Raw genomic sequence first — 21607 nt, 5'->3', positions numbered from 1 at the left:
GCAGGAATTAAAGTCCAGGGAGAAGAAATAGAAAGGTTTGTCGATGACACTGTAATACTGCCAGAGACAGCAATTGACTTGGAAGAGCAGTTGAACGGAAAAGATAGTATATTGAAAGGAGGATATAAGATGAACATCAACAAAACTGGGACAGTGTAATCTGGTCTAAGTAAATGAGGTGATGCTGACGGAATTAGATTAGGAAATGAGACTCTTATAGTAGTAAATGAGGTTTGCTATTTGGGAAGCAAAATAACTGATGATGACCGAAATAGGAAGGATATAAAGTGTAGACTGGCAATGACAAGAAAAGCGCCTCTGAAGAAGAGAAATTTGTTAACATCGAGTACAGGTTTAAGTGTCAGGAAGTCCTTTCCGAAAGTACTTGTATCGAGTGTAGCCATGTAGGGAAGTGAAACATGGACGATAATTAGTTGAGACGAGAAGAGAATAGAAGCTTTTGGAATGTGGTGCTACAGAACACTGCTGAAGACTAGATGGGTAGACCACGTAACTAATGAGGAAGTACTGAATAGAACTGGGGAGAACAGAAATTTGTAGTACAACCTGACTAAAAGAAGGGACATAATTTGAAGCATTAAGGGATCACCTAGTGTCTCGAAAGGAGGATATACGATGAACATCAACAAAAACAAAACGAGGATAATGGAATGTAGTTTAATTAAATCAGGCGATGCTGAGGGAATTAGATTAGGAAATGAGCCACTTAAAGTAGTAAATGAGTTTTGCTATTTGGGGAGCAAAATAACTGATGATGGTCGAAGTAGAGAGGATATAAAATGTAGACTGGCAATAGCAAGGAAAGCGTTTCTGAAGAAGAGAAATTTGTTAACATCGAGTATAGATTTAAGTGTCAGGAAGTCGTTTCTGAAAGTATTTGTATGGAGTGTAGCCATGTATGTAAGTGAAACATGGACGATAAATAGTTTGGACAAGAAGAGAATAGAAGCTTTCGAAATGTGGTGCTACAGAAGAGTGCTGAAGATTAGATGGGTAGATCACATAACTAATGAGGAGGTATTGAACAGAATTGGGGAGAAGAGGAGTTTGTGGCACAACTTGACTAGAAGAAGGGATCGGTTGGTAGGACATGTTCTGAGGCATCAAGGGATCACCAATTTAGTACTGGAGAGATATGTGTGGGGTAAAAATCGTAGTGGGAGGCGGATACATTAAGCAGATGCAGAGGGATGTAGGTTGCTGTAGTTATTCGGAGATGAAGAGGCTTGCGCAGGATAGGGTGGAATGGAGAAGGGATCGGTTGGTAGGACATATTCTGATGCATCAAGGGATCACCAATTTGGTACTGGAGGATAAAGTGTGAGGTAAAAATCGTTGGAGGAGATCAAGAGATGAATACAGAAAGCAGATTCAGAGGGATGTAGGTTGCAGTAGTTATTCGGAGATGAAAAGGCTTGCGCAGTATAGGGTGGCATGGAGAGCTGCGTCGAACCAGTCTTTGGACTGAAGACCACAATAACACCAACCAAGAATGATCTGTTTTTGTAAATCTTCAATGTGCCGTTGCCTTGAAACGCCAGTTACAGTACTAAATTACGGAATCCAGTATGGTATTTCGGAATCACCCAACATCGGATGTTAACGAAAGTTGATAGCAGTTGCAGCGGTCGTTGACAAGTGCGCGTGACGTCCAAGTGACGTCATCTTAGGATGAAGTCTTGTGAACTGTAGGTTAACCGCCACCCACGCCTATCACCCTCTGGCATCTCCGCGGACGGGATATGGCGGCCACCCACCATTCAGAACTTTACCCGAGCCCGTATTCTGCGAAGGGGTCCGGTGGTGGGGGTAGGTGTCTTCCGAGTAAAGAGCCAGTCAGGCTGGCGGTATTTCCGCAGTGGCTCGGCTGCCAGAGGCGCGAGCGCCGTCCTCGGGACACCGTTACGTACAGCTAACCAGCCAGCCAGCCAGGTAGTCCGGCGAGTAATCGGGCTGCCTACGCAGCGCGCAGCCGCTGCCGGGACGGGACAGACTTTCACTCGGACCATTAGTGCGGTGCGCCAGTCGCCAGCGAGCTGTGCACCGTGTCGTGTCGCGTTCCGGCCCGCAGCCGTGGATTATGCGCCCGTTCCGCAGGTAGCAGCGCCGCCGCCGCCTCCACCGCTCCGCATGCGCCAGCTTCCGGTCGGCGCGACAATGGGTCACGTGGCCCCGGCGCCGGGCTTCTGCGCCCACGTGCAGGTCAGTGGCGCACCGCCGGAGGACACCCCATCCCCCAGCCTGTGACGCAGCGGATGTGCGTGTGTCTTTTTTTTTCGTTTTTTGTGCCTCGTACCCGTGTCGTCGACCCGTATCGGCAGTGAGTTCTACCAGTGGCCCCGAGGGCGAGGAGTTTTCGGCACAATTACTTCGCAGTGGATCAGTGTCGGTGGTGACAGACTACAGTGGCTGTGCAACTCGCAATGAAAATGCCATTCCAACGTCTGCAAAGAGTATTAAGCAGCGCGTGGGTGCACTGGCAGCTGTTACTTAACACACAGTGGAAACAGACTGTGCGGCGGAGATATTATTCATTGACCTATTTTTTATCTTTCATTCTCACTCCTGGAGGGAAAGAGTGGGCTGATGATGAAGTCATCACACACAGAACGGGTACAAAACCACATCCAAGATCAGAGATAATTAGAGAGGGCGAAACAACATCTGAAATAATGGTTCAAATGGCTCTGAGCACTATGGGACTTAACTTCTGGGGTTATCAGTCCCCTAGAACTTAGAACTACTTAAACCTAACTAACCTAAGGACATCACATACATCCATGCCCGAGGCAGGATTCGAACCTGCGACCGTAGCGGTCGCGCGATTCCAGATTGTAGCGCCTAGAACCGCTCGGCCACCCCGGCCGGCATCTGAAATTAGATTGGTGCTCAGTGACGAAATAATTTTGTGATTCCACTATAAATGGCTAAGGCAAATTTGCTACTAGCCAATACCCATTACATGTTCTGGTTGCCTTCAAACTAATGTTGAATTCATATTTAAGTCCGCTACTCCTTACCTCCATCATTCTATAGGTCATGCTACGACAGCTGTTACTATATCTTCATATAGTGTGGATAATACGTGCAGCGGTATTTATAGGCCTTACATTATTCCCAATAAATTTCGGTGTTACATTATACTGCTTTCAGGCCCATGTATGATACCAGGTAACCATATGGACAACGGATAGTCGCCATACGTACATCTCATGAAGGCTACAAGAAACCGATGCCTGATATACTGAATCTTTGTCTGGTTTAGTTGTGCTGCTGCCGTTCACGCCATAAAATTATGCACGTGATGACCTGGTGCCATAGAGTGATCTGAAGATCGTATAAATTGATTTCATACAAAATAAGACATATACATACAGCTGTAGGTGTCATCCTTAATGCTTTGGTGAATCTGGATGCCAGTTCCGTTTGGGAAGATTTATTTCGGCAGGGGGTACTTGACCACTGGACCTCAAACCCCCCTCCCCTCCCCCACCGATTGCTGCACCTCGCTGGATACGACCTAGAGCACACAGTATACGTACCTAGCCCCACCCTCTCTTCTAAACGGCCACTTAGATATGCGATAGTGATTTGCAACCAATATTCAGCCATAACAGAAACGTTTCTATGTCATACAACTTTTGGAGAACGGGGCCTGTGGATCCAACTACAGAATATATTGATTCAGTTTTTTCATATTTGCTTTCTTCAAGTGTTTCCTCCTCTCCCTTTGCGCCATGTCGTAATTGTGGTCGGCTTGTCTGTCCTGCTGACAGGGATGCTAAAATCTCTGTCGGTCGTGTTGAACTAGCCACGAGGCGCAGAGCTCTGTCTCGACCTTTATACGAAGTATTCTTTGTGTCAAGTTTGCGATCGTGATCGTAATAAATATGAACAAAGAGTCCGCGTTGTCTGCTTGACGTTTTTAACACCAGGACTACCACCGATACTGGATTTCTAGGAATTTTTAGGATAACGAATAGCAGTGATTCTTACACACTCAGTCAAACTTTCATTTACAGATCAGCGCTTCTGAAATACGTACCAGGTGCCCCTCCTAAGAGCAGTCAGGGACATTTTCTATGGTTTTTCGGCAGATATTTGTAATTCCATTTTGCGATGTAGCTGCAGTCAGACGGTTTGATGCGACGCCCATTGTAGGCGGGAAGTGTCTTTTCTTATCCATTTTAAAGAAGATTAAAGTGGGATTTTGCGTGCCCATTCGATAGAGCTGTCTCAGATCAGTCTAGTGCGATATTCGTTTAATCTATATGTATTAACAGTACAGTAAAGCGGGAGGAGTAATCATACTCCAGCAGCGCAGCGCTTTGTGTGCTGCCCTGCCCCGCTCTGACTGCTACCTCCTTGCAGCAGCGCTGGTCAGTCCCTGTTGGAGTACTGGTTATACCAATTGTTCTACTATTACTGTTAATACATATCGATAAAGCAGATATCGCACTAGACTAATCTGGAAGCGCTCTGTCGAATGGGCAAGTAAAAATCCGCTTTAAAAATTATTTTGTGTGTAACGGGAAACAAACAATCACTTTTCGCCAGCACTGGTCCTAGCATGAGAGACGTGATGGGCACGATTTGTTTGGACTGACTCCAGCTACGCATTGCTAGAACGAAATTGCAAAGACCTGCCGAAACACCAGCGAAAATGCACCAGACGGGTCTTAACAGAGACACCTTGTTTATGAGAACCTCCTCTCTTAATATGGCGCACAAGCAGAACTAAGTATTCGTCTCCCTGCACTTGTTATTTTACTGGTAAATTCAATCTCAAATCCTCTTCCCATCCACACTGATTTAAATTTTGCATATCTTCCCGTATACACGGCACCCATCAACAAAGCTCTCTGTACTGGCGTACCTTTCCTGGATCACCGTCCCAAGTGACCATGATTTCGACACAGATTGAACAATACCCACACGCCTATCCTCAAAATTCTCCTTCTCAACTAAATTTCTAGAAGACACTGTACCCTGGACGGAGGCGTACTACAGCAGTCTACTTTACGACAATAACTCATCTCGCTCTTCTACCGATTAGCAGGGATCTTTGCCTCATGAGTCTTCAGTTTGTCAAACAGTTATCTTAGAAAAGTGTTATTGGTGCAGCAGTTTCTGACAAACTTTTGTCTGCATTTTCTTTGTTTCCGTCGACCTTCATTCTGTGCCAATGGAAACAAAGCGCAGACAGACAGGGGCAATGGATTCACGTGTAAGCACAAAACAATTTAACAGAACGACGGAAGACTTTTGTTGTAGGTCGACCGGGACTGAAAGTCTTATCGTTTCATTTTCGACCGTCAGACAACTAGTAGCTTCATTTTATTGCCAGTAATGTTATCGCATTCACCAGAACTGACACATGGTCAAAATAATTTTCGAGTTGTTCGCCACCTCTCTAGAAAATATTACTTCGAATCCACGTGGAGGCTAAATTCATCTGTCTTTGTGTCGGAACTCAAGGGTTTCCCGTTGTTTCCATATGGAGGCGCGTCCTTTTACTGCAGCGTATACACTTGCACTGCACGTTCTGTAGAAGGGTGTATTGAGGACAGCGCCAAAGTACCGTTTTGCCGTGTGTGGGTTGGTATTGATGTGCAGTCTCCGTCCGCCGAGGCCAACCAGAACATCCCGTCGCAAACCCGGACCTCGTAACGCCCTTCTACGGGAGCAGTTTCTTGCCTCTCCAGACGGCAGTTTTACGCCGCCTTTAAAATAAAGATGCCGATGAGGATGTCAGAAAGCAGGCTTTTAAACGTTTTACTTTATCTTCACATTCAGTAATTTACTTCTCCGTATAAACGTATACTAACAACCAGACGGATATTTAAACAGAAATGTGAAATGGTTAAATCCAACGACCCTCGTGCCAGTACATCATTTGCAGTTTCAAAGGTTAAAGTGACACTGGGTTCTGAATGTTTTGTATAATTTTCTAGTATTTCGTAAATATCTTTCTGTGGCTCTGTCGTATACCTTTCTATATTCCTGTAGAGCAGGTTGTTCATTTATTCTACTGGGGAAATTTGCGAATGAGTGTGGTTGCAACGAGTTCTGGAAGTCTGCGATAGAAACTCTCCCTAGTTCATAAACACACACACTAACATCCAATGCTGTATAAAGGTCTCTTCTAGACTTTTCCCTGCAAATTCATGTTGCTCCTACGTGTTTTATAATGTCATCTACACACTTCCCATTTGGTTGCCGTCTAGTTGTTTACGTATGATTAGGAATCCATCTTCAGTGCTCCATCTAAAATCTATTCGCTTGGCTATGTCCCGTTCACCCCCCCCCCCCCCCCCTCTCTCTCTCTCTCTCTCTCTCTCTCTCTCTCTCTCTCTCTCTCACACACACACACACACGAAAAAATGAAATAATTTAAGAGGTGCACCGTCAAACAAGCTAAAGCAGCAACAACAATAAAAAAAGCTCTGAAGAACATGCTGTCAGCAGTTACGTACAAATACTAGGAAATTTGCCATTTGTAAAGAATATCGATAGGTGGCGTTGTTGAATAAAGCAAATACAAAAACTGCACGCTGGGCTTTCAGACGAGGGCGTGGAAGTCATTTTCCCCAGTATTTGCTATTCATGTGTTTTGTTCCGTAAGAATCGCTATGACAGGAGACGCTGGAGATTTTACTTGTTACATTCGTCGCTGCAACGTGAGAAAATTAATTAACGTAAAAAGTGTAACTTTCGAATGAACGCAGGAAATATATGATATTTCCAGGCACGTACGGGTCAGTGGGGAAATGTTTATTCCATCTTCGCAAAAGACAGCTGCATACTGAAACAGTTCATTGGGGTTGGTGAGAGGGGGCGAGGAAAAGCCTCGCACAGTTTACTTTCCTGGTTTCCAGTGGGTTTCATTTGACAGTGTCTTTTTCCGAGTTGGTAAGGCTATACCTATGTCGTATGGATGCATGTGACAATTGCTTATGTTGTGTACGGGTTGCATTTGTGTAGTGTGGATGACGACGAAAATAAGAGGAAAGGAAAACAGTGAAGACCAATACTGGGATATGAGCCTACTCCCTTCGGGGATCAGTACCAAGAATGAATCATCATTGACAGCGCCGCATGCCGTCACTCCCCAAGACACTGTGGAGGATACCTGCTGGAAAACACTTATGACTCTGGCCTACAGACTTCTGATCATAAATCGTAGGTCACCAGGACTTCCTCTTTTCTGGCCAAACCGAGCGAGGTGGCGCGCAGTGGTAAGACAGAGGGACTCCTGATATCTTTCCTCATCTGTAATGAGCTCACAATCAATGAGACATCCAGTTTCCTTTGTAACACATTTTTAATAGGTCGCTTTCTTCTCTGTGTGTTCGATACGAATTTTGCAGATGCTTTTAAACCAGCTTCCAAATGAGCTAAAGACCTGAAATTTAAGACATAGCTCAGAACTGGAAGGCAACGCTTTCTTGTCCAGTTAATATTGCATTGCCTGTTCGGGTGCAGTAGCAGTGCGGGTGAAAAAGTTTGATAATGCCTGAGATCTCTGCTGCCCTGCAGGACCAGTGTGCTGTGCTGGTAGTATCGGAATGCGTTCCAGGCAGTACGTGGTTGGATAGAGGGGACAAGAGGAGTTGGCTTGTCTGGGGGAGGGGGCCAGACAGCGAAGTCATTGGTCTCATCGGATTAGGGAAGGACGGGGAAGGAAGTCGGCCGTGACCTTTCAAAGGAACCATCCCGGCATTTGCCTGGAGCGATTTAGGGAAATCATGGAAAACCTAAATCAGGAACGCCGGACGCGGGATTGGACCGTCGTCCTCCCGAATGCGAGTCTAGTGTGCTAGCCACTGTGCCACCTCGCTCAGTGGGACAAGAGGAGATGTATGCAGTACGTAGACATATGCATAAATGGGTGATGCTGCGGCTAAAAAGCTAATATATCTAATATATATATAATTTCCTCAAAATGTTTAAAATCCATTGAGAAATTTCAGGCACACAAGACTAAATGGTGTAAAATAATTTCTCATAGCCCCAGACAGATAGTCTAGAAAATTTTTCTATGTGAATTTTTGACAGGTATGGCAACACTTGTGAGATTTATAACTAAAAAACATGGAGTGAATGCAATAGATAATAGCTAGGAGGTGAACCATTTATGCATCACTTACACATTGCATGTGCCTCACGTTTCTCGTTATAAATCTTACAAGTGTTGTCATATCTATTAAAAGTCTCAAGCACAAATTTTCAGGGCGAATTTTACAGGATGGGGACACTGTCTGGGGCTAGGGAAATTATTTTATACATGTAGTCCAATTTAAAAACGTATTATACTAATAACTTAATTTTGTTTAAACATGTCTGTCATAAACGGGAGATTTTGAGCCCCTAACTCGTAGGACTAGCGACATCGCACTGTAGCGTGTATTATTGGCCGAGTAATTCGTGGTCTACAGCCTAATGAAGGACCCAATGGCTTCATTTAAGTCGGGCATTAAAGCAAGAACGCGTAAGAAAAAGAGGAATTTAGTGTTTAAAATCCCGACAACATCGAGCTTATCGAAGCTCGTGCCATGGATATGCGGAGGAAATCGGCCGTAGCCTTGTCCGATGCAGAATCTCGCTATTCACGTGAAGTTATGAGACCAGCCACGAAAAAATCTAAATGCAGATGGTCTTACGAGAATTCGAAGCCACTTCTTCCGGAAAACGGGCTCTAGTTCTTTAAGAGGCAGTCCAGTACAGCGCACACTGTCCACCTAGCGACCCCGTCAGAAACGACGGAGCCAATGCGGCTTAAACAACGACGGTAAAGACTCGTTTCTTACGACCTTCCTGTGTAACATTAGCGTGCCTTGTCGCCAGCCGAGTGCAAATGGGCGAGGCGGTGTTCTCGAGCCCACTTCCGTCAACGGCTTTACTGCTACAAGCCGGTGCAAACGCTCGCTTTTCAGTCGCAAGACTGCTCTAATCAATGGTCTTCGCGAGGAACTGCTCGCAAATATGTCGTGACAGTTCGGACTACTTCACACGCGAGCTCGGTTTCCAGAGCGGCTGCGCTACGGTGTGTTTTCGTGGAACAACGGTGTTATATAATTAACAGGTTCTGCATTCTAGCTAAACGCTGTTTTACGTATTTGTGTTTATCCAAACAGGTTTCACGACAAAAGCATGCTCAGTGAGTCTTTATTTAGCGCCTATTTATTTCCCCACTGGATTACAAAGAAACGTCCACTGAAGATAATATACGTGTAGTGAGATATGTTCGAATATACACGAATACACTATCTGATCAAAAGTATCCGGACACCTGTTAGTGGCTACCATATGGGGCGTGCCCACCGTCCACCTTTATAATGGCTTCAACTCTGCTGGGCACACTTTCAGCGAGGTGTGCAAATGTATATGGAGGAATGGCAGTCCATTCTTCCTCAAAAGCCGAAACCAGAGGAGATAGTGCTGTCCGACGCTGGTTCTGGAACGAAATCGACGTTCTGACTCATCCCAGTGGTGTTGAATTTGCTTCAGGTCGGGACTCTGTCCATTTCAGATGTGTTATTGTCCACAAATCATTGCCTTACAGTTGCTGCTTTATGGCAGGGTGCATTGTCACGCTGATTTAAACGTCGTCTCCGAACTGTTTACTGTTGTACGCAGTACACAGTTCTGTAAAATCTGTTCATATTCTTCTGCATTTGTTGTTTTCTTAACAACACCTAACCACGAAAACGCTTCCATACCGTAACACCACATTCTCCGTACTTCACGGTTGGCACTGCACATGATGGCAGGTAACGATCTCCAGGTATTCGCCAAACTCAGACTCTTCCATCGGATTTCCACAGGGTATAGCGTGATTCATCAATCCAAACAACTCGTTTCCAGTCATCCACCGTCCACTGAGGTCGCTCTTTTTACTACCTCAAGCATTGCTTACCAATGCCTACTACATCACTGAGCCCCATTCTTTTTAACTCCCTACGCACAGTCATTGTGATAGTTGGACAGCTGGTAACATTCCGGAACTGATTCCTTCCGCTGATTTCATGCGATTTTTTTTTACAAACACCCTCTGCACTCGTCGGCGTTTCCTGTCCATCAGTACACGACGCCTGCCGTGGTCGTTCCTTCGCATTTCCATTTCACTCTCACATCACTAACAGTCGACTTGTGCGGCTTCAGAATTGTTGGAAGTCTCCGCTAGATTTGTTACTCAGGTGATATCCAATAATTAGTCCACGTTCGAAGCCACTGAACTCTCCTAACCGATCCATCTGCTGTTATTACTTCTCTACTGACAACAGAATACATCATGGCTCCTTTTATACTGGCGTCCACCTTTCTTGACATTTAATGTTCAATTTCTCATTAAGTGGGGGTGTCTGGATATATTGTTGATCGGGTAGTGTGTACCAATGTGTGTGTGAAGGTAAAAGTGCGAGGGGGGACAACGTGCCTGGTACTTGTAGCAGATTGGGCAACTGATTGCTGCTATTACGTTCTCAAAGGCGAGGGCGCGCACGGGCACACACACACACACACACACACACACACACACACATTGAGGAAGGTGGAAGGAAGGGAGGGAGAGAGAGAGAGATGGGGGGGGGGTTGTGTGTAAACTTATAGGAACACGAAGTTCTCCCATCAGTAGATGATGATGATGAAGTCCCGTACTCCCTGACAGAGCGTAGGGGACGATGCGGGAGACCCGCACCGCTGTACTAGGCAAGGTCCTAGCGGAGGTGTTTTGCCATTGCCATCCTCCGACCGTAATGGGGATGAATGATGATGACGACACAACAACACCCAGTCATCTCGAGGCAAGTGAAAATCCCTGACCCCGCCGGGATTCGAACCCGGGACCCCGTGGGTCAATTCAGAGATATATAGTAGATATAAATTAAATTTTAGAATTCATTACATTTCGTTTTCAGTTTTCCATTTTCATAGTTATTGTTTTTATTGCATTACTGTGTTGAGTTCGTTTATTTCATTTTCTAAAATCTTTTCGTGCTCGGGAAGCGAGAACACGAGCTACGGACCCTATCAATAGAAGAAACTGTAAATAATATATAGTAAAAGGGACATAATGGTCCTATAGCACTTCCCAAATGCACTTCTGCGCTACTAGGTACACAATTCATTGGGTCATATTAAGGATTACAATCTCAGTATGAATATGGTAGCTTGTTTTTCACGCTTGACTCCATGTTGTATTCTGGTGGCGGCTGTGCATTACGAATGGGCTATATCGTACAGGCATTCATGTACCTCTTGGATAACGTTCGACCTTTATAAAAACGCTACTGTTATTGACTGATCAGCCAGAACATCATGACTACCTGCCTAACAGCTGGCATCTCCACCTTTGGCACGGATGGCAGCTGCGACGCGTCGTGGCATGGAGGCAATGAGTCCTTGGTTGGCCGCTGGGGCGAATCGGCACCACATCTGCGCACAAGCCACGTAATTCCTGTAAATACAGGGGAGGGGGGGGTTGAGCTCTCACGCGACGCTCAGTCAAACTCCAGATGTGATCGATCACGTTCAGATCTGGCGAGTTTGGGGGGGGGGGGGGGGCAGCATTTAAACTGGAACTCGCCACTGTGTTCCTCGAACCTCTCCATCACATTCCTAGCCTTGTGATATGGCGCATTATCATGTTGAAAAAGTGCTACTGCAGTCGGGAAACATGACTGTCATGAAGAGGTGCACTTGGTCTGGAACCAGAGTAGCTGGCCGGCCGATGTGAACGAGCGGTTCTAGGCGCTTCAGTCCGGAACCGCGCTGCTGCTACGGTCGCAGGTTCGAATCCTGCCTCGGGCATGGATGTGCGTGATGGCCTTAGATTAGTTAGGTTTAAGTAGTTCTAAGTCCAGGGGACTGATGAACTCAATATGTTATGTCCCATAGTGCTCAGAGCCATTTGAACCACAGTACGCTATTCCTTGGCCAGCAAGGTGCTTTCCACGAGCTCCACTTGACCCACAGATGCCCACGTGAGTGTTCCCCAGAGCATAATTGAGCCGCCACTAGCTTGTCTCCATCCCGCATTACAAGAGTCAAGGAGTTGTTCCCCTGAAAGACGACGGATTCGCGCCCTCCTATCGGCATGATGAAGAAGGTATCGGGATTCATCAGACCACGCAACGCTCTGTCACTGCGCCAACATCCAGTACCAATGGTCACGTGAGGATTTCAGTCGCAGTTGCCGATGTCGTGTTGTTAACATTGGCAAATGCCTGGGTCGTCGGCTGCGGGGGCCCATCGTTTGGAGTGTTCCGTGCACTATATCTTTAGTCACACTTCTGGTCTGCCCATTCTGATGTTCGTTCCGCCACAGTACGCCGCCTGTCCTGTTTTACCAGTCTGCCCAGCCTACGACATACGACATCAGTATTGAGGAGTGGCCACCCAGCCCCACGATGTCTGGGCGTGGTTTCACCATGGTTTCGCCACGTGTTGAAGGCACTCACCGCAGCACTCCTCGAACACCCGGCAAGTCGTGCAGTTTCCGAAACACTCATACCGAGCCTCCGGGCCATCACACTCTGTCCTCGGTCAAAAACCGATAGATCGCGCACCTTCCCCATTCTACACGAGGACAACACACTCACTGATACTACGAGCTCCCTGCGAGTGTCTGATTGGCAATCATTCCTCGCCAGGTGACGCTGCTATCGCCTGGACGGGTTTATATAGAGTAGGTCGGTGGTCATGATGTTAAAAAATGGTTGAAATGGCTCTGAGCACCATAGGACTTAACATCTTAGGTCATCAGTCCCCTAGAACTTAGAACTACTTATACCTAACTAACCTAAGGACATCCATGCCCGAGACAGGATTCGAACCAGCGACCGTAGCAGTCCCGCGGTTCCGGACTGCAGCGCCTAGAACCGCACGGCCACCGCGGCCGGCGGTCATGATGTTCTGGCTGATCAGTGTATATATGTCACTTCATGCAATTTGTATCACTATCTGTTGTTATTAATACATGTTAGCACATGCCGTAACGCCGTAAAAATGCCAACGTCCGAAATGTATAAGGAGCGTTCAAAAAGAAACGAGCCGGAGGCATAATTATAAAAACCAGTATCTGTATGTTAGAATTATTGACCCTGGCTGCTGAGACACATTTCCCACTGCGACACAAGGCGGTGAATGGCTGTCTCATAAAATTCCCGGGGTTGCGGCGCTAACTATTTCCGCACGTAGTTCCGGACACACAGCCGGACGTCGTCGTCCGAGGTGAATCGTTTGCTCCTCAGAGCCTTTTTAAGGGGACTAAAAATGGCGTAATCACAGTGAGAGAGGTTCGGACTGTATGAAGGGGGCCGAGTACCTGCCATTTGAATTTCTGCTGGAGTGCCGCGACTGTGTTGCCCGTATGAGGCTTCGCATTGTCGTGGAGCATAATGACCCCACGGGTGAGATTGCCTGGTCGTTTTGATTTGATCGTTTGGCGAAGGGTGGTCAAGGCTTGCGAGTAACGCTGGGCATTCACTGTTGTCCCGTGCTGCAGGAAGTGGATCAGAAGGGGGTCCAGCTTGATCAAAGAAGAACGTCACCATAACCTTTCCTGCACTCGTGTGGACGACGGCGTCCAGCTGTACGTGCAGAACTATTTAACATCGCAGCCCCGGGAATTTTATGAGACAGCCATTCACCGCCTTGTGTCACAGCGGGACAAGTGTCTCAACAGCCAGTGTCAATAATTCTAACATACAGGTACTGGTTTCTGTAATTATGCCTCCGGATCGTTTCTTTTTGAACGCCCCTTATATGTGGCAGCGGTTAACAGTTAAATCCTTGGCCGGCCAGTGTGGCCAAGGGGTTCTAGGCGCTTCGGTTTGGAACCACGCGACCGCTACGGTCGCAGGTTCGAATCCTGCCTCGGGCATGGATATGTGTGATGTCCTTAGGTTAGTTAGATTTAAGCAGTTCTAAGTTCTAGGGGACTGATGACCTCACATATTAAGTCCTATAGTGCTCAGAGCCATTTGAGTTAGGTCATTGTCAGTACTAATGTAGCCGCCGTCTCCATTCTTCCCCTACTCCGTTGAAGTCGGTAAGATCACAGTATCGCTCTGCTGCGGCCAGTGGTAGTGGACTCGCATGAGACCTGAACAAAGGCTGTGCAAGAAACTCCAGTCTTGAGAAGTGTGTCGCCTTACGTAATGCAGCCGTGCTGGCCCGGTGGCGTTTCAGGGAAGGGGGCAGCACAGAGTCGTGACGTCACGTCTGACGTGCCGCGCCCTCGAGGAGTGCCGGCTTTCTGCAAGCACCCCTCTCCTCCTCCTCCCCTGCCCCCTCCACACACACACACAGAAGAGGCTTTGAAGTTGCCGCTGATGCAACTCGTGTCTTTCAGCTTGTTGTTTTATGCAGCTGCCTTATTGTTCCAAGCGCACGACGTTGGCAACACTGGTCGCACTTCATTTTACACTATCCGTAAATGAACTGTTTTCCTGCGCTGTCAGTTACATTATGAAGGTACATAATGCGTCATTTTTTTACTTATTTATTTATTTCAGGCTGCAGGACATTTTTGGCGCAAATCGGTTTTAGAGAACTGGTTACAACGAACGAAAAATATCTTGCAAATTTTCTTCTCGAACTGAGAGATTATTTCGTAATTCGGTGACGAATATTTCACATCTGTCGCAAAAATCCCTCCAGGTGCTGCTTCATCATTAGGTATTATTATGTCTGTTCGATCATTTCCATAAGAGCTATAAAAAGATTCTAAAAACTACTACATATGTTGTGTCAATGTAAAAGTTCTATATAGATATTTAAATAGCAGTTTTGTAACATTTCTAGCTGCCAAAGAGCACTTCCGTTGCGTGCTGCTGTTGACAGTTTGTTATGATTGGTCGTAGCTAATCTGTTAATAGTATACAGTAGCCAATCTCTCGATCTCATAATCTTGGTTGCCACGAACATTTACTTGTTTTTCTTTCCCGAAATACGTCGCTTTTTCCGGGATAGTGATTAGGTTCAAATCGTTCAAATGGCTCTGAGCACTATGGGACTTCACTTCTGAGGTCATCAGTCCCATAGTGATTAGGGTAGGACCTAATAGCCAACCTTAAAGGCAATACCAGCTAACTTCATTTACGAATCAAGGGAAATTAGGCAAAACCAGTGACATTGGTTACCCACATCCGACACATGAGTCGTCGTATTCGCTTCCCATCATTCATCGCACAATTGGCATCCGCAGCACGCAACGGAATAGTTGGGTACACTGTGAGTACACGTTTACCGTTTTAACAATAACCAACAGCATTACACAAGAATGGTACAAATATTAACCATTCGGAGAGGAACAATAATGCTCGAAATACAATGTTCGTCAATACAAGGCGGAGTTTAGTTGCCACTGAATTTGCCTGACACAATCACAGTTGCATTCATTCTCATCGGGGATGTTAATCACACGTCTTCCAATGGAGCCCTAAACAGACGTCCTTCTAACGCATTGTGCTGAATGTCTCTTAAGCCATTAATATAAAATATTTTTGTATACGTTGACGTTGTCATCAACCCAAATATTAGTTTGGACACCACAGTGCTTTACTAGGCGCGGTCCTATTTGAGATGGTATGCCGTTTCCTTACTCCGATCTTTGAAATAACTTACTCAGGAAGTTATAGCGAGACCTACCGCTTAACGTGGACTGGGAACTACGCTACAACTACGCAGTTTTCCCATTAACAAACATTGTCAGAGTTGAAAGATACGGTCAGTAACAACTAAAAATCCTAGGACTCACTGGGTATCGCACCCACGACCTGTTGATTCTTAGTGCGATAATTTACTGCTGGGCCGTGGAAACAAAATTTTCTATAACTCATGATTGCTGTATCCTATCTACCGAGATGCTGAAGCAAACATGGTTTTGTAGATAAATCGACCAACTTTCTAACAGCGTTCGTTAACCCTAGAAAGCAGAAATACAGTGGCATGGCGCTTGTTATAGTCTGCAGTGTAGGATACTACAATTAACGGCGGACTCATAGCAGGCTCTGCGACCCGGTGTTTATGCGGCTATGCAAACAACGCCCCCCCTCCCTCTCATTTTGTGTAAAGTTACACACCATGTGTAATTAAAAAATCTCATGACTCCTTTAAAAATGACCACAGTTACCTCAGTAGCTCAGCAAAAACATGTTTCCAAACAGTGATTTTATGTCGTCAAATGCACGGGCGTTTTTCGTCAACTTACAAGTTAGTCGTGAAGGCTGTGGCTCCGAGCGTACGAACAGGCTTAAAGAGGTTTGTTTCTTTTAGTGCCTTCCTAATTTACACTTCCCTTGTTTCGCGAACTTGATCTAAGCAAGTGCTGTGAAGTTTCCTGGACAGATGTGAAACACGGAACAGCAAACCAAGTTCCTCCGCCGTTTCGCCACAGGCCACTGTAAATTTTTCACGTCTTCCATCACGAGAAATAACCACAAAGTAATTTATTTTATATGTTCTGCCCCTTATTCTCACGCCAGATACGTTTCTATTCATTTGTTCATTCTGCGGAATGAAATACGTTGTCTCGAAATTTTTCCAGAAAATAAGTCGTTGATTCCTCGAAATGGTCAGATTGTTGTTCTAATCTTCTGGATAAACAAATTTATGTCAGCGCTATTTTGAACTATTAGACAACGGCCACCTGGGTTGCACAGTTTTTTTCCTTTGTCACGTTTACACCAAGTTGATAATTCTACCTCTTTCCACTCAATATTACGTTGTTGAGTTTCTTTATATCCTAAGAGACCTCTTCTGAAACACAACCGAGGAAAACAACAGAATAACCGTAGCGAGGATCTGAATTCAAAGTTACATGCAGTCTTTTGGTCTCCGTATGCCAGGATCCCCTAAATTACTTTTGGAGATTCCTCCCCCCCCCCCCCCCCCCCCCCAATCGCTTCCTTGTCTCATGCTAGCTAGGGGTCTGTTTCAAGTCATCTCGATGACTGTCTTCCTTGTAAATGATATTCCAATTAAAAGCTGGCGACGTTCCCAGTGATCCACGCACTGCCAGCTAGTCTTACTCCGATTCTTGGTTAAAAAAAGAGGAGCGTGCTTTTTTTACGTGCGCTTCTCCGTTGAATTAATCCCAGCTAGGTCTCTACTCTCTGCTAGAAATGTGTAGACACGCGAGTTGGAACTCTTTTTGTAATTATATTGTTTCTCGGGTTAGCCAGCTTTCTGTTATGTATTTGAGCGAAGTTGATAAGAAATTAATTTAGTGAGTTATAAGTTTTTTCTGTGTTGCCACCAACAAGACCTTTTTTGAATTCAAATATGCAATACATTTTAAGCCACATTGGCGCTTGGACATGACCAACTGCAACTGATCAGCACGAAGCCGCCAATAATTCAGAGACGCTGCTTGAAACTTCCCATATTACCTCACTTATTGCTTTCTTTCACCTGTATGTAAATTGTCTTGATGATTCACTCTTGTCCATAGAGAATTCTTTTTTTTTTTTTATGCCTTAAAGCAGCTTCCAAAATTATTGTCTTCGTCAACGGCAAATTATCCGCGCATCCTTCGTAACCCGAGAAACCTCATCGTCATGCAGAAAGTCTTCCGCCAAGCCAGGACGACTGGCTAGCTGGCGGTGGGCCAGCGCTGCACCTCTGCCGAGTCTTCGTTTTGTGTAGTACTCCGCCGCGGCGGTACATTGGCTTCTAGGCAGCATCCAGCAACACGGCCGGACACAAAGGGCAGCTGCGGCGTTGCCAGTTGTTCCCCCCAATGGCGAGCGGTCCCGCGTCTCCCTTGTCCTCGCATCCCATTGGCTGGCGCGTCTTACTCGCAGCCGCGCGCGGTCAAGGACCAAATGGCCGCCCAAACAGGTTTTTACCTCGTCTATAGTGATGCCTCCCAATCTACGCTTTACTACGCTCGGTTCTAAAAAAAGAGAACAGTGGGCGTACGAGTTCGAGGAACCCGAATAACAAATGCACTCTTGCCACGCCCCGCTGCAGTAGCACTGGCGCCATCTGTTTTACTAAGTAAGCATTGTTGCGCTACGTAGCGATATGCTGGAAACATGATCAAAAATCGTTTTCTGTTCGTTTCTGCGAACTATTGGTACTGGAATCACTTCAGAATTTTGGAGAATATATTTGCCAAACAAGAAGACGAAAGAGAAATATCCGCGATGTATCGAAATAAAAGACAAAAATGAAATCGATTGTCCATTGTCTCGGCCTTCGTGTTTGATACTTCTTTATCTCCTACTAAAGAAATAATTACGCAGTTTTCCATCGTAGCATTATAGATTAATTACGACATTCGTAGAAGTCAAATCTACAGCACACATTAACAGAACAGTTAATTACCGTGTTCCACAACGGAATTTTCCATCAACAAAATAAATTAGTGAAGCCCGTGGAGAAGGCGGTCTTCATGTGGTTTATTAACCCTTAACAACTGTGTATGGTCTATCAGACCGCTACAGTTTTTTGTCTGGTTATATTTCACACACCACTGTGAGGTGAAGTAGACTCTTCTGTGTACCTTCCTACTGGATGGCAAGAAATTGGGCATTGTTGCTGCGACCTGTTTCATATTTTTCGGCCTTCAGAGGTCTCACAGACGTACTGTACCGTAGTGTTTGCGTATCATGGTTTTGCTGAACGTAATCCGTTTCTCCGTGGTGAGAAAAGCTAGCCCGTCTATGCAACGTCTCCTATGCGAGACTGATGAGTTCAAGAACGCCTCAGTGAATTCTCAGACTTCAATGACAGTGATAATGACCAAGATTTCGAGTATTTCGTTATCACGATAATAATTTGGAGAAGGAAGCCGAAAGTGATGAAGATGTCACAGGTGATGCCAGCGGGTAACCGTACCTCTGCGGTAGGAACAGAAAGATGTTTTCGATGGAGAAAACGGAAGCCGATAACATAAGAACAAACAGGCAACTCAACATTGCCCTGCAGCTGCCTGGACTGCAATATATTCCGAAAAGTCTTGGAGAAAACTTGCTGTTTTGGAGATATGAGCCTCAAATACAAAAACAGTTTGTGGAAAAACGATAAACAGCAGCCTTTTGTTGTCCTTGTTTGAAGTGGAAAACAAGATATCCATTCAACAGTGTGTCAACATCATTGTATGTAGTGCAACATTATTTACAGGTGTTATATTTGTTTTGGGGAATTTTTACTGTAACTTCTCTGCAATACTTGAAAATGCTCGTTTACATAGTCTGCTAAGTGTTGTCGATAAAAATTTTTAATGCCTAGACTGCAGTTTTCCTATCACAAATAAAGTATGACAACTAATTTTGGTTGCTATCTGCAATCATCTTCAGATTGTTCAAAAAGTGAGAAGGCGGTGAGGAAGCATTGGAAAGCATCATTAGCCATAGTCATGCAATAACACACATTCATAACTGCCAAAACAATACAAGCACACAGTTTATAAACATCACTGTGTGCAAGCCAGGTTTTAGGCCGTAATCTCACAGGATGCCGATAATATAGGAAAATTTCCTGTTGCATATCCTGCGAATTATGGTCTAGAACCTGGCTTGGTCATAGTGATATTTAAAACTATGTACTGTGTTATTGTTTTGGTAGTTACAAATGATTGTTATTGCATGACTACAGCTAATGGTGCTTTCCAATCTTTAATCACTGTTTTTTCACATTTTTGAATAATGATCTGAAGATGGTTGCAGATAACAACCAAAACTAGCTATCAAAACTTTAATTGTGATAGGAAACTTGCAGCCTAGGCATTAAAGTTATTTTACTTCAAATAGAAATATATTCATTAAAAGTAAGTTATTTCAAAGACATATAAATGTGGCGAATAAATAAGTACACAAAACCCTTGGCTCTTACAGGGCTGTGCAGCACTACTTACAAATTTTAATTTCATATCATTAACTGGATCTCTTGCTGTATGTCTCTGTTACACATCACTGTTAATTATACTAATAAATGCACTCTATTTTATTAAATTAGTGGCAGAATGTGGCTTGGTCTGTGTTAAACAGCTGTGGAAAGGTCACAGCTGCTGTGGCTATGAATACAGACTGTAAAATGCCCCAAAGGGTCAGTTGATATATACTACTCATAGCCAAAATTACATTGTTTTTTTTTTTCACGTTTGTGATTACCCCACAGTGTATATTTCTACAACTAATTACAAGTCACCAAGAACTATTATTTTCCATAACTGTCTTGACTCATATGATTTATTCTTAATGTTACAGGAACTCTTTGCACAACTGCAGTTCAGCCAAGAGAGCGCACTTCCTCCAGATGCATTGCGGCGAGCTTTGGCAGAATCGTTCTTCGACCAGCAGCGCTTTCAGCTGGGGTTTATGGATGATGCTGCTGAATGTTTCGTAAGTGATACTTTTAACTAATAATTTTCACAGATTTGCACCTGAGATATACACACTGACTTGTCAGTTATTAACATGTGCATGGCTCAGCATGAACTTCTTATCATTTTTAGGAAAATATCCTGCTGCGCATTCACTTTCACATTGCAAGTGGTGAAGCAGAGGATATGTGCAATGCTCGCCACTGTATACCTCACCAGAAATTTGCCATGACACTCGTGGAGCAGAGTGTTTGTGGGGCTTGTGGTGCAACATCTGAGCCCCTTCCATTCACACAGGTAATGAGAAGCAGAGTCAGCCATATAGTCAATACAAAACAGCTATGTGTGGTCATGGTACACACGAAAGACTGCAATACTTATTTCACCAGTAACTGAGTAAAGAGGTAGAGGTCTTGGTTTCTTCTCTCACTTCTTGATGGCAAGATTTCATATTTAAGTGTTGGAAAGAAATTAGCTCAGAACAATGTAAATTTACATATAAGAGAATTATACTTTTCAAAACCACTAATTGTTGAGTGACCACAGTTTATTCATACATCTATTACCTCCTTCAATAAAACACTTACGGTGCCTCACATTCAGCTTAGGCTCTGTATTAAGATATGATTGCGGAAGACTGTGTGTATTTGAAATTTTTTGGAACTCTCAGTTTATGGAAAAATGAGACAATTTATTTTAGTGAACAAAGCTTGTTTATATTAAGGAATGTTTGTGTGTCAGTCATGCAAAGTGATATGTAATGAGGCAGATTATTGGGAAATTATTTCAGTTTAAATTGTTAAAGTAGTTTTGTTGTGCCACATGAGTTCAAGCATTCAAAATATATTTAACTGGGAGGGAACCATTTTTTGTATGAAACCTTTAGTGACATTCTTATAAACATTTTCGAAGCTTATCAGCAGTTATAAAATAGATATTTTTGAAGAAAGTGGTATCATTGTTGAAACTATTATTTAAATACCGATTTGGCAGTTCTTATAAAACGCCATTTAGAAAAGACTACATTAAGTGCCTGTGAAGTTTTCTCTCTGAAAACGAAATTTTTTTGTGGGAAAAACTACATATAGTAATGTTCATGATTAAAACATCCCCTGCAGTTGCTTAATCTTTAACATTACACTTAATAGTTGTGGATGTCCCACCAGCAAAAATTTGTGTTACTATATAGTGTGTTCATAGTCTACAATCAAATCAAAGTTAGCACACAGTGTTGGGGCCAGGAAAATTAAT

General features: G+C 44.5%; 1 protein-coding gene across 2 annotated transcripts in view; it reads left to right on the top strand.

Annotated features, from left to right (window-relative positions):
• LOC124619578 overlaps positions 1 to 21607 on the top strand; it is a 194162-nt gene that overhangs the window by 159678 nt on the left and 12877 nt on the right. For both annotated transcript variants that reach the window (XM_047146081.1, XM_047146074.1), the window contains exons 3-4: positions 20241 to 20375; positions 20489 to 20653. In XM_047146081.1, coding sequence (XP_047002037.1) covers positions 20241 to 20375; positions 20489 to 20653 — 300 coding nt within the window. The remainder of the gene's footprint in view (positions 1 to 20240; positions 20376 to 20488; positions 20654 to 21607) is intronic.

The sequence above is a fragment of the Schistocerca americana genome, chromosome 1 (assembly GCF_021461395.2).
Source record: "Schistocerca americana isolate TAMUIC-IGC-003095 chromosome 1, iqSchAmer2.1, whole genome shotgun sequence".
In the NCBI taxonomy this organism is placed as follows: domain Eukaryota; kingdom Metazoa; phylum Arthropoda; class Insecta; order Orthoptera; family Acrididae; genus Schistocerca; species Schistocerca americana.
This window is presented reverse-complemented; position numbering and strand designations above follow the sequence as displayed.